Here is a 15694-nt window from a genome sequence, read left to right as displayed (position 1 = left end):
CTGAAGACTTAATTACCTTGATCAGGGGTTCCCAACCCCCCCCCCCCCCGCTATGAGGCCTAGGCAAGGCACTGATTATGAATCTTCAGATCAGGTTTTCATTTCTTCTGATTCCTCTTCTGACCAGGAATTTTGTATCCCATTTTATGAGAACTCTGATGCAGAGAAATCCATCCCTTCTGCTTCTCCTCCTGAGGATTTCCTTTTGGAGAGACTTTGCATACTTTAAGGAAACATTTTCATTGGGAGAGTCAGGACTTCTCAGAATCCAAAAAGAGGCTTAGGGATTTTCTTCTTCTTCCTCAGCATAGGCCTTTGGCTATACCTCCTGTATTAGACATTGTTGATGTTTTTTCAGAATCAAGCATGGCTCCTGATTCCCTGCCTCCGGCTCCTAGTAAGCCAGACAGATATTACAAGGTTCCTGACTCCCACAAATTTATTTTTAAAAATCCTGCTGCTGACGCTGAAACTATCTCTCAGGGTCCCAAGGGTGTTAAGGCCTCTACAGCTAAAAATCCTACCCCTTCTGATAGAGACTCCAGGGTGCTGGATAGATGGGGTAAGAAGGTTTATACATCTGCAACATTGGCAATCAGGGCTGTAAACTGCCAGTTTCATATGCTTAAATATCAACAGCATGTTATGGGCTTACTGAAACAGAAAATTATGTTGATTTCTGATTGTGTGGAAAATAGAGTTACAGGGTTTATTGCATTCAGCAGAACAGGTTGGAAAGCATACTTTGCAATGTGGTTTTGATTCCTTGGAGGCCTCTTGCAGGGCCGCCGTAACTGGATCTGTGTTAAGAAGGCATGCTTGGCTCAAGGAGCAAAATCTGCCTAATCATGTTAAAGGTAAATTGTTAGATGCTCCTTTACAGCAGGACAGTCTGTTTGGTAATAAGGCAGAAGAGGTTTTAAAAAAGATGGAAGACGAAGCTTAATCTATGCAAACTGTAAAAGATTTCTTGCAAGTGCAGCCACCCAGGTTCAGTAGACACTGGCCTACTAAGAATTAGTCCTTTCCAGTGTCCAACAGAGCCACTCAGTCCAAACCCAGATGCTCCAAAGGCTCCAGTCACAAGAATCTAACAGAACAAAAGAATGGGGTGCCTCCACCTACAAATCAGGAGGTAGCAAAGCACCACCGTACAGTAAACAGTCTTAGTAACTTTCCTCTACCATTTCCAAGCACTTATCTTTTGGCAGCCCCTTTGGGGGGAAAACTAGCATTTCATGCTCAAGATTGGCATCTAATTACCCAGGACAAGTGGGTCTTAAATATAGTATCCCAGGGGTACAGATTTCATTTCCACACATTGCCAATTCCAAATGGATGTCCAGATCTGCCACCAAATCAGTGGGCAGAAGCCCAGAAACAAGTCATGTCTCTTATGTATATGGGGCTATTCAACCAGTACCAGAAAAGGAAAACGGACAAGGATTTTATTCAAGACTTTTCCTGGTACCCAGAAAAGACAAATCATGGCGTCCAGTTCTGGACTTATCCATTCTAAATACTTTCCTGGACATTCCAAAATTCAAAATGCTGACTTCACAACAGCTACTGTCTATTCTAGGCAAGAATGCCTGGTTGGTAACTCTAGACTTTAAAGAGGCATACCTGCATATCCCAGTCAGGGAATCTTGCAGAAGATATCTCCGCTTCAAAGCGGGCTATTTGCATTACCAGTTCTGTGCACTGCCCTTTGGCTTATCTACTGCACCCAGGGTCTTCCACAAAGTTCCTGGCACCAGTAATTGCATTTTGCAGACAAATAAACATTCAAATTTATCCATATTTGGATGACTGTCTCAGGCAAAGGACAAGGACACTCTTCTTCAGCATCTGGCATTTGTAAAAAGGCTTCTAGCATGCCTAGGGTACACCATAAATGAAAAGAAATCACAACTGGTACCCTCTCAAATAATTACATTCCTGGGTGCAAGTTTGAATACTACTGCCCAGATGGCTTACCTCACACCAGACAAGCAAATTCAATTGACAACATACTTCAAACAAGTGGAAACAAAAACCCAGCTATCTGCAAGACAAATTATGCAGGCTTTGGGGTTCATGGCATCCTGCATTCTACTAATTCCATATGCAAGACTGCATATGAGGAAACTTCAATGGTACCTAAAAAGCTTATGGAGTCACCATTGTCACAGCCTGGAAACAATGATTCCTCTCATTCCCTGCCTGCAAAAGGAGTTTGGTGGGCAGAGGCATGTCACCAAAACAAGGGACGGTTATTCATTCTACCCCCTGCCACCCAAACCCTGACTACAGACGCATCAGATTATGCTGGGGGGGGGCTATCTGACAAGAAGATGCATTCAGGGCAAATGGAGCCCAAATCAAATGCATCTACATATCAACCAGAAAGAAATTCTAGCTGTACAGAATGCTCTGATTGCCTTCAAGGACTTGCTTCATCCAGGACAACTTCTGATAAAGACGGACAACACCACAGTTATGTGGTACATAAACAAGCAGGGGGGTACCCACTTCTACTCCCTTTGCAGGCTAGTCATGGCCTTGTGGAACATAGCCTTGATTTACCAAATACATCTTCAAGCTCAATTCCTGCCAGGAAAGCAAAATACTCTGGCAGACCTAAGCAGAAATCTTATGGACCCACACGAATGGAAACTGGATCCACAAATCTTCAGCATGTTGACACGAAAATGGGGGAGCCCAGACATAGATCTATTTGCCTCTCCCCAAAACTATCAGTTGGACAAATTCTGCACAAGAACTCATCACAAAAAAGCATGGAAAGTGGATACTCTATATTTCAGCTGGAAAAAACTATCAGCCTATGCCTTTCCCCCTCTGCCTCTACTCTCCAAGGTCTTACTAAAAGTCAGACAGGCAAAAACAAAAATGATTCTGATTGCTCCAGACTGTCCTCGCCAACACTAATACCCGCTTCTCAGGAATATGTCACACCTTCTCCGTGGTATTTGCCTCAAACACCTCATCTATTGTCTCAGCAGAACTATCAAATTCTGCACACTCAGCTTCAAACTCTGAATCTTGCAGCATGGCTAATCAGCTAATTTCACCAATCACATCTCTCAGTAAACCTGTGATGGATGTCATTTTGGAGGCCAGAAGGCCTAGTACTAGAAAATCTTATGCTGATAAATGGAAGAGATTCTGTGCTTGGAACCAAGCACAAGGAATAAGCACAGCAGAGCCCAATATTCCTCAGATTTTGCAATACTTAACTGAGATGCTTCACAAGGGCCTATCTTTTTCTTCAATAAAAATCCATGCCTCTGCCATCTTGGCTCATTAAAACACAGACCCTCCCTTCTTTTCTCATCAACTGCTAAAGCAGTACCTCAGAGGGGCCAAAAATTTAAGGCCTCCCAGGAGACCACCGACTTCTGCATGGGACCTCAATTTTGTGCTGGAAAAACTCACCCTACATCCTTTTCAACCAGCTGCTACTGCTGATATAAAATTTCTTTCTTGGAAGACTGCCTTTCTTTTGGCAGTCACTTCAGCTAGAAGGGTTTCAGAACTACAGGCTCTCATGGCAGTGGAGCCTTTCATTATCTATTACACGGACAGGCTGGCCCTCAGGACCAATCCTTCTTTTATGCCTGAGGTGGTATCCAGTGTGGCTCTTAACCAGACCATTTACCTGCCAACTTTTTTCCCAAATCCGCAGAACAAGGGGGAGTGGATTCTGCATTCATTGGATGTACACAGACAACTAAGATTCTACTTAAACAGGACAAAATCTGTAAGAAAGTCTGAGCAACTACTAGTGGCATTTGCTGCAGGAACAGAGGGGAAGGCTATATCAAAGCAGACTATTTCAAAATGGATAAGCCATTGCATTGGTTTCTGCTACTTGCACCATGGCAAACCTGTGCCCAAGGGGAAAAGGTCCCATTCCACCAGGGCTGCTTTTGCAGCCTTTCTCAGCGTGGCTCCTACCAGAGACATTCTAGAAGCTGCTACTTGGAGCTCAGTTCATACATTCACAAAGCATTACCATTTACCTCTCTTCTCTTAACTCCAGAGCAGGCTTTGCCACTGCTGTCCTGCAGGGCCTTATAGCTGCTCCTAATGCTGTTTAATCCCATCCTCCCATCCATAGCTTTGGGATTCTACCAGGGTTGCCAGACGTCCCTATTTGGGTGGGACTGTCCCGAGATCAGCAGCCTGATCCCGAGTCCCGCACTGCCGGTTTAAATCCCGGGCAGCCTCTGCTTTTTTTTTTTTTTTTTTTTTTTTTTTTTTTTTTTTTTTTTTGATTATTCCGTATACCGGCATATGGGCCAATCAAAAATCACTAAACACGGAGCTTCTTGTGTTTAATGTGGAAGTTCCGCATTAAACACAAGAAGCTCCGTGGTTAGTGATTTTTGATTGGCCTGTATGCCGGTATACGGGCCAATCAAAACATCATAAAACAGGGCTACTTCTGTTTAATGCGGAACTGCGATGCTCCGCATTAAACAGAAGTAGCTCCGTGTTTAGTGATTTTTGATTGGCCCATATACCGGTATACGGGCCAATCAAAAAATTGCAGAACAGAGCTACTTCTGTGTAATGCAGAACTGCAATGTTTCACATTAAACAGAAGTAGCTCCTTCTGTTTAATGCGGAACTGTGATGACGTGGAAGGCTTTTTTTTTTTTTTTTTTAAAGTCTTGACTTTGTCCCTACCTGGCAACCCTGGATTCTACCCAAATGTAATGACTGTAACAGTGAAACATGAAGAACATAGTACAGTTGTGTACACTTACCATAAATGTAGAGGTTCGAGTGTATTCACTGTTGCAGTCCGGGTTTCCCATCCACCAGCCCTCTTTCTTCTCTATTATTATACCTCTTCTTTCCTTCACTATGCTCAAAAGCCTTTGTGATGTATTTGCTTTTAGTTGAAGGTAAATATTTTTGTGCTCTAAAGTAAATGTGTGTGTGTGTGTGTGTGTGTGTGTGTGTGTGTATATATATATATATATATATATATATATATATATATATATATATATATATTTTTTCCCTCCCCATTTTGGGGTCACCTGACATCTGGGGCAAGAAAAACTGATTAAAATGGCGTCAGCTGCATGTTTTATACCCCTGACGACCTGACGTCATGGAAGAGGAGACCGCCGCAGCCGATGCAGGACCCAAGACTTTGTTATTTAGGCCTACTGAGGGCAACCTGCCAGCAGATTACCCCAAATGTAATGACTGCAACAGTGAATACACTCGAACATCTACATTTATCGTAAGTGTACACAACTGTACTTTGTCATTTTCCTGCTAGTCATGTGTTTATTGAATAGAAATCTTGTTTTTCAAATGCATTGTGAATAGAGGTACTCCAGCAAATGGACTCACTTGGCCAAGTCAAAAAAATGTCTGAAAGGAACTGACCCATTTTAGTACAGCTGCTGGTTCCCTTCTTTGCATACTGCAGTTTGGTTTGAGTCATCAGTGACAGAAGATGACCATTGTTTTAATTCCTTCATTGTTCATGACATAGGTAATAAAAGACTAGTTACAGAAAGTTTCATGTTTTTCTTCCAGTAATGAATTCTTCATGTCGTGACATTAATTTCATGCTAGAGGCTATTCTTAATTTATTTTAAGCAGGAATTCATGGCAGATATTAATTTTTCTCTTAGGGAAAATTGACTTCAATAATCATTGTCTTTGCCTCTAGGATGTCAGTACTTCAGGTTGTTATACAAAGAGAATACTCATTTTCCACAATGATAGGCATACCTCAAGGGTGAATCCAAAGTTTTTGATAAATGGCATACAGGAATGTTTTTAATCTTGTCTGCATATCATGGTAGTCTTTTTAAAAGCAATAATATAACAAAGGCAATATCTTCTTACTTTAGATGTCCATAAATAACTGCTGAATTATATTTTTAGAGTGACAACAATCATAAAAGATGATTAATTCTTCATCTGTTATAATTAGTTATTAAAGCTTATCCCATTCTGTTAGCACTTTTTTATACAGATGATTGGTGAACTGCTTTATCCTTTTCTCTACTAGGTAAGATGGTCGGGTCTATATTACCATGTAGAAAGATGCGTTCGCTGCGCATGTCTTAATCGACCCGGAAATATCAAACTTTTAAAATCCCAAACAGCCACTTCAGCGAATTATTTCCCAGGGGGAAAAAAAAAATCACTCGGCCATTATCGGGGATTTGCCATTTTCTCCACTGTAGTGCGATCTTGGAGTTGGTATATTTAGTTAGGGGGGCAAAGCCCCCCACTATGTAGGGTTTGAAAGTTTTTTTTTTTTTTTGTGTACGGCCAAGCGATTTTTTCCCCTGGGAAAAAATTTGCTGAAGCGTCCATTTAAGATTTTAACAGGTCGATATTTCAATATTGATTAAGACATGTTCGGCGAACACGTCTTTCGACATGGTAATATAAACCCAGATGGCCTCTTAACATTGTAGTCTTTGGATTCTCCAATAATGACTTCTAGAGTATGTGCCAGGAATCTACCTGCTATTAAGTGTTTGCTCACTGGCAAGTTGTTTAGTTGCCCATACTTGTACAGTACTTTTCATTCTGGATTTCTGTCCAGGAGCAGCAACTTATTGTATAGAATAAAATAAAATTTCAGGACTTTGTCTTTTGGACATCTTCTTGTAAAGGGAGAGGCTTGCATCTTGCACAGTTTATAGCTGTTTGTACCTGTTGCAGGAATTTTGTACAAAGACATGCTGTAGGTGGATTGGACACTCTAAATTGGCCCTAGGTGTGAGTGCGTGCATGTGTCTGCCTTCTGTGAAAGGTTGGGCGCCGGGCTGGCAACTCGGCACCGTAAAACTCCACTGCCAATCATGAGTAGTGGACAGGTGATCCGCTGTGGCGACCCTTATCTGGGAAAAGCCAAAAGAAGAAGATGCAGAAACAGTTATCTAAGTAATCATCAGAACTTGCTGAGCTTTGACATAAGCCTCTGCAGCAGACATTGATTTCCCTGTCTCTGCTTTCTTGAATTTCTGTTTTTATGCAACCCCATTATCTGTAATTTACATACGTCAAGTCTTTGAAGTTCCCTGCCACCTCCTTCCCATTTCTTTCTTTCTCTAATCCTCATGGGAAGTGCAGGAGGGGGATATTAAGAGACTACCGTTATATCTAGATTTCACATGAGTGCTGGCATGGTTAAGTATGCAAGCCTTACCCTTACTGTTGCTATAAGTAAAAGTTGTGCATTGTGAGCAACCCGATGAACATGAGTTCTGTTCATGCTCACTGCCAAGGCTTCTCTGAGATATGCGGTGTTTTGTTGAATGTTCACATGACTGTACTTTCAAGATCTTCAGCATAAATGGAATTCCTCTATACATGGTCTTTAGAATTTGTCTAAACCACAGTCCTTATTTCTTAGGGGTTTTGTTTTAATGAAAGCAGTTCATTAGCATCCTAGTTTGTTTAAAATAATTAGTCATGTCTTCATCAGTGCAGTGATGGTTGCTGAATTATCTGTGACTTGTAAGAATAAAGACATTTTCATAACCTCGTAATATATAAAGTAAGTGCAGTTCAGTTTATTAGAAGTAGGAAAATTCTTATTGTCATAACCAGTTCATGCCATCTTCTCTAAATGGTTTTATGTAATGGAGACAGTGATATCTGACATATTCAGAGATGGAAAGTTTCTTTGTCAGAGACAGGGTTTCATCAGTTTTAAAATAATTAGTTTTCTGGAAAGCAGCCCTAGAAAGGTTACATCCATGCATCTGTTTGAAATAGATTAATAATAATGTATATCTTTCAGTATTACAAACTGAACTTCTTTATTCTTGGTTTTGCCACATTGTATTTTATACTTGCAGGAAATAAATATTTATTTAATTGGAATTTGAAAAGTGTAATAATATTTCACTTGATCAAAAATAGCCTGACTAATTTAGAAACAATATTGTGTAATGTTTTCAGACTAGCTAAATCAGTTGCTTTTTGCTAATTAGTTATCAGTAAATCAAATTCTATTTTAAATTCTCCTTGAACCTCGTTAGATAAGTGAAACAAGTCTGTAATGTTTGAACGTATTGACCTATCTTTAGGTGCTTTATAGTAAATGAGTTATAGATGAATTTCTGCCGTCCTTTGTTGCTGATATGTAATTTGACCTGCTATTTGTCTTTGACCATCAAATGCTTAAATGAGCCTTTTCAGGCTGTTCAGCACTTTCCGTTTGCACTACCTATTACTCATTTACATTCCTCTCTTGCTATGTGAAATCCTTCTGAAGTATGCTTCTAAATTGTATGCACCTAAAGATACAAACTTACTTCAAACTGCAGAGCAGTCTGCGATATTGTGTCCTGCTGTCTAATTCTGTGATAGTCTGTCTTGCTGTCTAGCTCTTCTTTTAAGTATTTTTCATCCCATTTTGGGTCATTCAGGAAAAGTCTCCATCTTTGTCAGTATTGTCTTAGGTTTATATGCCACTAGTTTACCATATAAGATAAGCCGCAATACTTTTTTGGGCCGACACAGCTTCTAATAAACATACAGTGCAATGAAAAAGTATTTGCCCTTTCCTGATTTCTTATGTTTTTGCATGTTTGTCACACTTAAATGTCTCAGATAATCAAACAAATGTAAATATTAGACAAATATTCCCCAAGTAAACACAAAATGATGATTTTTATTTATTAAGGGAAAAAAAGCTGTCCCAGCCTACATGGCCCTATGTGAAAAAGTAATTGCCCCCTTGTTAAATCATGAAGCAATTGGTTAATCACATTTTTGGGAAAGCTGAGTTCAGTTTCACTAGCCATACCCAGGCCTGATTACTGCCAGACCTGCTGAATCAAGAGATCAGTTAAATAGAACCTGTCAGACAAAGTGAAGTAGGGCAAAAGATCCCAAAAAGGAAGACCTCATGCTGCGATCTAAAGAAATTCCGGTACAGATGAGAAACAAAGTAATTGACATCTATCAGTCTGGAAAAGGTTACAAAGCCATTTCTACAGCTTTCGGACTCCAGCGAACCACGGTGAGAGCCATTATCCACAAATGTGGAAAACATGGAACAGTGGTGAACCTTCCCAGGAGTGGCCGGCCTACAAAAATTACCCCAAGAGCGGAGCGACGACTCATCCAAGAGGTCACAAAAGAACCCAGAACAACATCTAAAGAACTGCCGGCCTCACTTGCCTCAGTTAAGTTCATGACTCAATCATAAGAAAGAGACTGGGCAAACATGACATGCATGGCAGAGTTCCAAGGCGAAAACCACTGCTGACCAAAAAGAACATAAAGGTTTGTCTCACATTTGCCAAAAAACATCTTGATGATCCCCAAGAATTTTAGGAAAATATTCTGTGGACTGACCAAATAAAAGTTGAACTTTTTGGGAGGTGTGCGTCCCGTTACATCTGGCATAAAAGTAACACAGCATTTCAGAAAAAGAACATCATGTCAACAGTCAAACATAGTGGTGGTAGTGTGATAGTCTGGGGCTGCTTTGCTGCTCCTGGACCTGGATGACTTGCTGTGATTGATGGAACCATGAATTCTGCTTTCTACCAAAAAAATCCTGAAGGAGAATGTGCTGACATCAGTTCGTGACCTCAAGCTGAAGTGCACTTGGGTTCTACAGTAGGACAATGATCCAAAACACACCAGCAAGTCCACCTCTGAATGGCTTACCTCTGAATGGCTTAAAAAAAACAAAATGAAGGTTTTGGAGTGGCTTAGTCAAAATCTGGACTTGAATCCAACTGAGATGCTGTGGCATGACCTTAAAAAGGCGGTTCATGCTCGGAAACTCTCCAATATGGCTGAATTAAAACAATTCTGCAAAGAAGAGTGGGCCAAAATTCCACAACAGCAATCTGAAAGACTCATTGTCATTTATCACAAACGCTTGATTGTAGTTGTTGCTGCTAAGGGTGGTACAACCAGTTATTAGGTTTAGGGGGCAATTACTTTTTGTCATAGGGCCATGTAGGTTTGGATAGTTTTTTTTTCCTTAATAAATAAAAACCATCACTTAAAAACTGCATTTTTTGTTTACTTAGGTTATATTTGTCTAATATTTACATTTGTTTGATGATCTGAAACATTTAAGTGTGACACACATGCAAAAAAATAAGAAGTCAGGAAGGGGGCAATTACTTGTTCATTGCACTGTATAAATCAGTGAATTTGAGTATGTTTACTGGTGTGAAGCAAACAGCCAGAAAAATACTGTGGCAGGTACTGATTTTGTTCCCAAGCAGATGATACCATTCATTCATTCAGCACATATACCTGATTTATCTAATTTAGAGTCACAAGAGCGATGGAGCCTAAACCAGAGTTCACTGGACGCAAGGCAGATAAGTAATTGTGGAATGGGATAGTAGTCCTTCTCCAACAAGTGATAACAAAAAAACAGAAGTGAGAAGAGAGAAAATGTTGCACTGATGAGCTAAGCAGAATATTTACAGCTTTAGGTTTGTTTTAATTCTCCAGAAAATATTACCACAGCTTTAACTACTAACGACATTTATACGCAAATATGGGATTCAGAGTTATTTGTTATGCTGCATAGAGGTAACGTGCTAGAATGTAAGTAAAATACTCTTTTTCACTTAGTAGACAGCTGTACAGTGTGTCTGCAGAAGTAACATGCTGCTTTGTATTAAGCAGGTTGCTGATGCACATTATATATGCAGATGAGCTGTATTCTATTATTAATACACTAACACTACTCAGAAACAGCTGTAGTGAGCTGCAAAACTGTCTTCTGAAACTGGCTTATAACAGAATCATAAAGGTGCAGTAACACCACAGATGATCTTCTGCTTTTTTAGACGCATAGTTGCTGAACAGTGATAGTGTTCTGTAATGAGCCATTCCTTCGAAACACACACACACACACACACACACACACATATCTATATATTTCTGAACTGTGGACAAAACAAAGTAGGTTGCCATCACATCTAGAATGCTTCCACTGCTGTTCAAGCAGATCATTTGCATAATTGGCAGCTGGCGTCAGTAAAACCCAGTAGGTGTTGCCATCATGGCAAAATCCATCCTTTTGTGCCACTGGCCACAGAGTGTGCAGCCATATGGAGAACTGGGTGATACTGGCACACAGTGTATGCAGACGTAATGAAAAATGATATTCAAGAAAGGATAATGAGAAGCCTTCTGGGCTGTACTGCCTATACCTGTATACTGCAGCAGCTACAGACATTCATACTACTTACACACACACACACACACACACACACACACACACATATATATATATATATATATATATATATATATATATATATATATAAATAAATATGTTGTGTGTAGATATATAACTGTATGTATAGTTTCCTAACCTCATTGTCTCACCACCCTATTTGACTATCACAGCAGCTGTGCTATAGGAAGCATTGTAAAAATGTGTTTGTCAAAGAGGCTGTATCCCCTTGCACTCCCTGATGTGGAGCTATGGCCACCACACATCTAAATATGCTACTTCTGAGGTTGGGCTAACTCAGAGAAAAGGGAAACATCATTAATCTCTTTTTTTTCCAAGCTGGTGCAACCTTGAAAGCATGTATATTCTGAGACTGTGGGTATAGGGCAGAGCATTCACATTGGTGGTGCAGGGGGGCACAGTCCCCCCACAAACACACAACTTTAATGGGGGAGTGTGTGCATTCACCTACATTGAACTATCATTTGTTCCAGCCCTGAAAAGACTAGCAAAAGTGATCAAATGTTTAAAGATCACAAATTACCAATCATTTCATCTGCAAGACTGCATTACAGTGGGGACTTGGCAATTTGCCCTTTCGCCATTGTAGTGCAATCTCAGAATTGGTATATATAAGTAGCAGGGGGTGTGGGCTTACTCCCCTGAAAAAAAATGGTTTTATTAAGTTGTGTTCAGTCGGTGCAACATCAACACATTTACTGGAATACTTTAAATCAAAAGTCATTGAGGACAAAGACCTGTGACAGATTTGTTGTATCCACAGTGATGGTGGGAAGTGGGATACTGCATGTTTTGGTATTGCAGAGGGTAAACCCAGCAAGTGTGTATTTGAGGCAGACCCCACTTTGCACACGCACACAACAAACACACATACAAATAAATATTTTATATATATATATATAGTATTTAGTGACTATTAAATCATGTCTATTGATCAATAAGGCAATTGAGGAATCTGTTGCATTACTAACAGCTGGACCAAGGGCTCACTTTGCAGATGGTTTGAAACGTCATCATAATGCGTATGGTAATTCCAGGAGAGATTGTATGAATGTGGATATCAAAGATGAATAGCTAACTTTCATTCTGAATATTAACAAATGTAAGACATTGCAGTTAGATATCAACAGCCCATATGTTTGTAATACTGTCAAGAGTACCATCTGGAGATAATAGTACCTGAGCTTATGACTTAAACAAAAAAAGGATTTTTGTTGGAGTTAACTTGCTTTCAGTGATCTCATGTATATCTTTTTCCTGTCTGTAGTATGAAAAAATACATTGAATGCATTTAGAAACACTAGAGACTTACTGAAAAGATTTTGATACTGATGGCTAATTTTCCTTTTTTTGTCTTCACAGATTCTCTGCTTGATGATTTTTTGCTCACTTACACTGTCTTCATGTCTACAGGGGATCTTTGCCAAGCACTACTAAGGCAATATCCTTTCAGTTTGCTTCGTTTTTACTTCTGCTCTATTACAGAGGTTTTTGGTGACACTTCAGATTATTTATCATAATGACTACACTTCCTTTATTTACAAGTTGTTTGTGTTTTATTTTGCATGCACGTTTTTATTTCTGAATTAAATTAACTTCCAAGGTTGTTCTCCAGCTTTTTTATTCCTGTCAGGATATGAAGAACAGCTCAGGATGTAGCCAGGCATAGGGCATACTCCAGTTACAGTTTTACTACATTTCTCAAAATGATTTATTTTGTGCATGAAAATGTGATAGAATTCAAATTTTAAATAGTCCTGGCATAGTTGCCATGTTTATAGTTATGTTCTTCAGCAATGTTTTACTTTGTCAGTATGTCTGGTTGTGGTTAAAATAGTTTTGAATTTTTGCTTATGTTTGTCATTTCAGATGTTTTCCATATTTTTTAAGTATTAAAAGATAAACTTTCCAGATAATCATTATCCTGGAGAAGGGGCTACATTGTTGAAGCTACTGTACAATTCCAAAAATTCCTGGTTAAGTCTCTGAACAGTTCAGTTAAGTAGAGCATACCATTCACTGTGGCAAAATTATATAGCAGCATTAGCTCACTTAACAAAAATTGCTTCATTTACATTCACGGTCAAATTAGGTTTATCCATTAAAATATATATGTACATATGAATGTATATGTGAGTGTACTATCTATAATCAAAAAAGCACCATATCAAACATAAGTGACTCGATCTAATGTGACAGAATAGGAAAACAAAATTGGGAAAAAAAAGTTTTTTTTTCAGGGACAAGCCCCACTGTATCCCCACACCCCCTACTATTACCAACTCTGAGCTCACACAGCAATGGAAAAAAGGGCAAATTCCCAATCTCCACTGTACCATGACCTCGCACCAAGTAATATTCGGTCACTCGTGCCAGCATTACAAAGGGTCAAAGTTCTGAATGTTCAACCACAACACTGTTTCCAGTAAAAAAAAGTTCAGCCAGACAAACCATTTAGTTACAACTGTAAGAAAGATCCAGCAAAGCTTAGAGCCTTCACTGTTTAATGCCTTAAATATCCTGTAATGGAGGCCAATGGGACATATGCAAATGATCCCTTAAGGACATACCAGTGTTTCAGCTACGTAGCTTCTGAATATCCACAACTGTATTTTTCTTTTTAAAACCTCACTGGTGCATTCAGGCCAATAGAGACAAAACCCACTAAGTGTAGTTGTGCCATGTTTCATCCTTTTCTGCTTGTCAAAACAGCTTAAGTGGATTTTTTGGCCATACTTTAGAAACACAGAGACCAAAACAAGCCTGATGTCCATAATATTAGGATGACTGCAAAATATTCCATGTAACACTCAAACCAAAGGATAAGAAGGTTACACAGACAAACCATTGAAAAGTTAGGAAAAATGGAAAGTTTTTTTTTTCTTTCTTTCTTTCTCTTCCGTCTTGTTCATCTACAGTCAGTAATGTCTCATGGCTACAGGAATGTGTGACTTTTTATTTTTCTGAATATCAAAGAACATGCAATGGCTTTTGAAGTGTGTTGGATCACCATATTTACTTATTCCTCTTGATAACGTAGCAAACAAAGATGAAATTGCAGGACCTGTATCTCTTTTGAAGTGTAATTGCTGTTGGACTTAAAACACCATAGTGTATTTCAGGATTCAAGGAAAGCAGATGTAGACGTGTATTTGCAATCACTGCATTTGCTGTGGGTTTGTAAAATAACTGGTATATCTACTTATTCTCTAGCAATAGGATAAAGATGTTATGGACACTGTGGGCTGGGGGAAAACATGTTATACAACTGTGTATACTATAAAGTGCTAAATGCTGATGTCTTGTTTGTGTGAAGCAATTTGAGTATCAATTTTTAATTTACTGTTAGTGCTAGCATTTCTGTAGTAGGCTATAGCCAAGGAACTTAAAATCTGGACCTTTTTTCTGAGAGTGTCACCTGTGTATATTTTCCACTGTATTTGCACTGTTTTCATTGTTTGTGTACAGTTTATTTGTTAATGTTTACACTCTTGTTCTTGGTTTGTTTATTCATAAGACTGTTTATGTTACGCTATTTATCTGAAAAGAGGATAATCATTATTTACAGTGTTGGGTTAACAAGTTGTGGAGTACGCAGCTCCCATTAGACTGACTAATACATAAATTGAAAGAAATGTAAATTGGAGTATTTCATATTCGACAGCCACAGGACAATGGAAGTCTTTGGCTTTTCATGAGTTGTGGAGGTATTACAGTTCCAGGAAGAAAGCTGTGGGGAATTGGAGAATTGCCAGCTTTCCCTGGTAGTTGTGTGTGTTTGTGTGTGTGCGCTCATGCGCATTTGTGTTTGTAGGAAAATAAAAATTTGTGTAAAAGGCAGTTACTATGGATAAAAGGGCAGTGGAAAATAGTTGTTCACAGAGAACACAGAAAGTGATTGGCCAGAGATTCAGCCTGTAAGTGATCTGTTCTAGCCAGTCTGGATGTGGAAGTTTGAAGCCCATTCCAAGGATAGCAGTACATATTTCCTTCATGTTCTTTGAGCCAAGTTATATCTTGTGTATTAATTATTGACAGATTGATATATGTACACTTACCTGCTATTACTTCACCCATGGTTGCAAGTGGTAGGATTAAAACCCCGATCTGTGCCATCCATTTTGATGTCAGTGGGTGATATCCTGCCATCTAGATGTCACACTGGTGGCTGTGTTGCATTAGTATTGTCACATCTTAGGGCAGGGATGCCAGTTTACTGTCACATTTGGTGGCAGTGGTGGCAGCCCAGCATCACAGCAGGCATACCTCTCAAACTCTTAGAGCAAAAAATCTGGACAAAGCCATAAATAATGGGGAACAAAGGCCCAAAAATATGTACAATTTTTAAATATTGCTCTTAGACTTACAAAGTTGATAGAATAATAAGTTTGAAATTAGCATGAATTTTCTGAAAGGTATGAAGCCTGAAACTCAAATGTGTCATTATATTCTGAC

At 39.2% G+C, this 15694-nt stretch overlaps 1 protein-coding gene across 3 annotated transcripts in view; it reads left to right on the top strand.

Annotated features, from left to right (window-relative positions):
* The window catches only part of RAPGEF5 (Rap guanine nucleotide exchange factor 5), a 1983710-nt gene that overhangs the window by 1508021 nt on the left and 459995 nt on the right, over window positions 1–15694 (top strand). For all 3 annotated transcript variants that reach the window (XM_044064607.1, XM_044064608.1, XM_044064609.1), the window contains exon 17: window positions 12602–12680. In XM_044064607.1, the coding sequence (XP_043920542.1) occupies window positions 12602–12680 (79 nt within the window). The remainder of the gene's footprint in view (window positions 1–12601; window positions 12681–15694) is intronic.

This window comes from Protopterus annectens, chromosome 3.part0 (assembly GCF_019279795.1).
Source record: "Protopterus annectens isolate FY-2018-M chromosome 3.part0, PAN1.0, whole genome shotgun sequence".
Lineage (NCBI taxonomy): Eukaryota > Metazoa > Chordata > Ceratodontiformes > Protopteridae > Protopterus > Protopterus annectens.
This window is presented reverse-complemented; position numbering and strand designations above follow the sequence as displayed.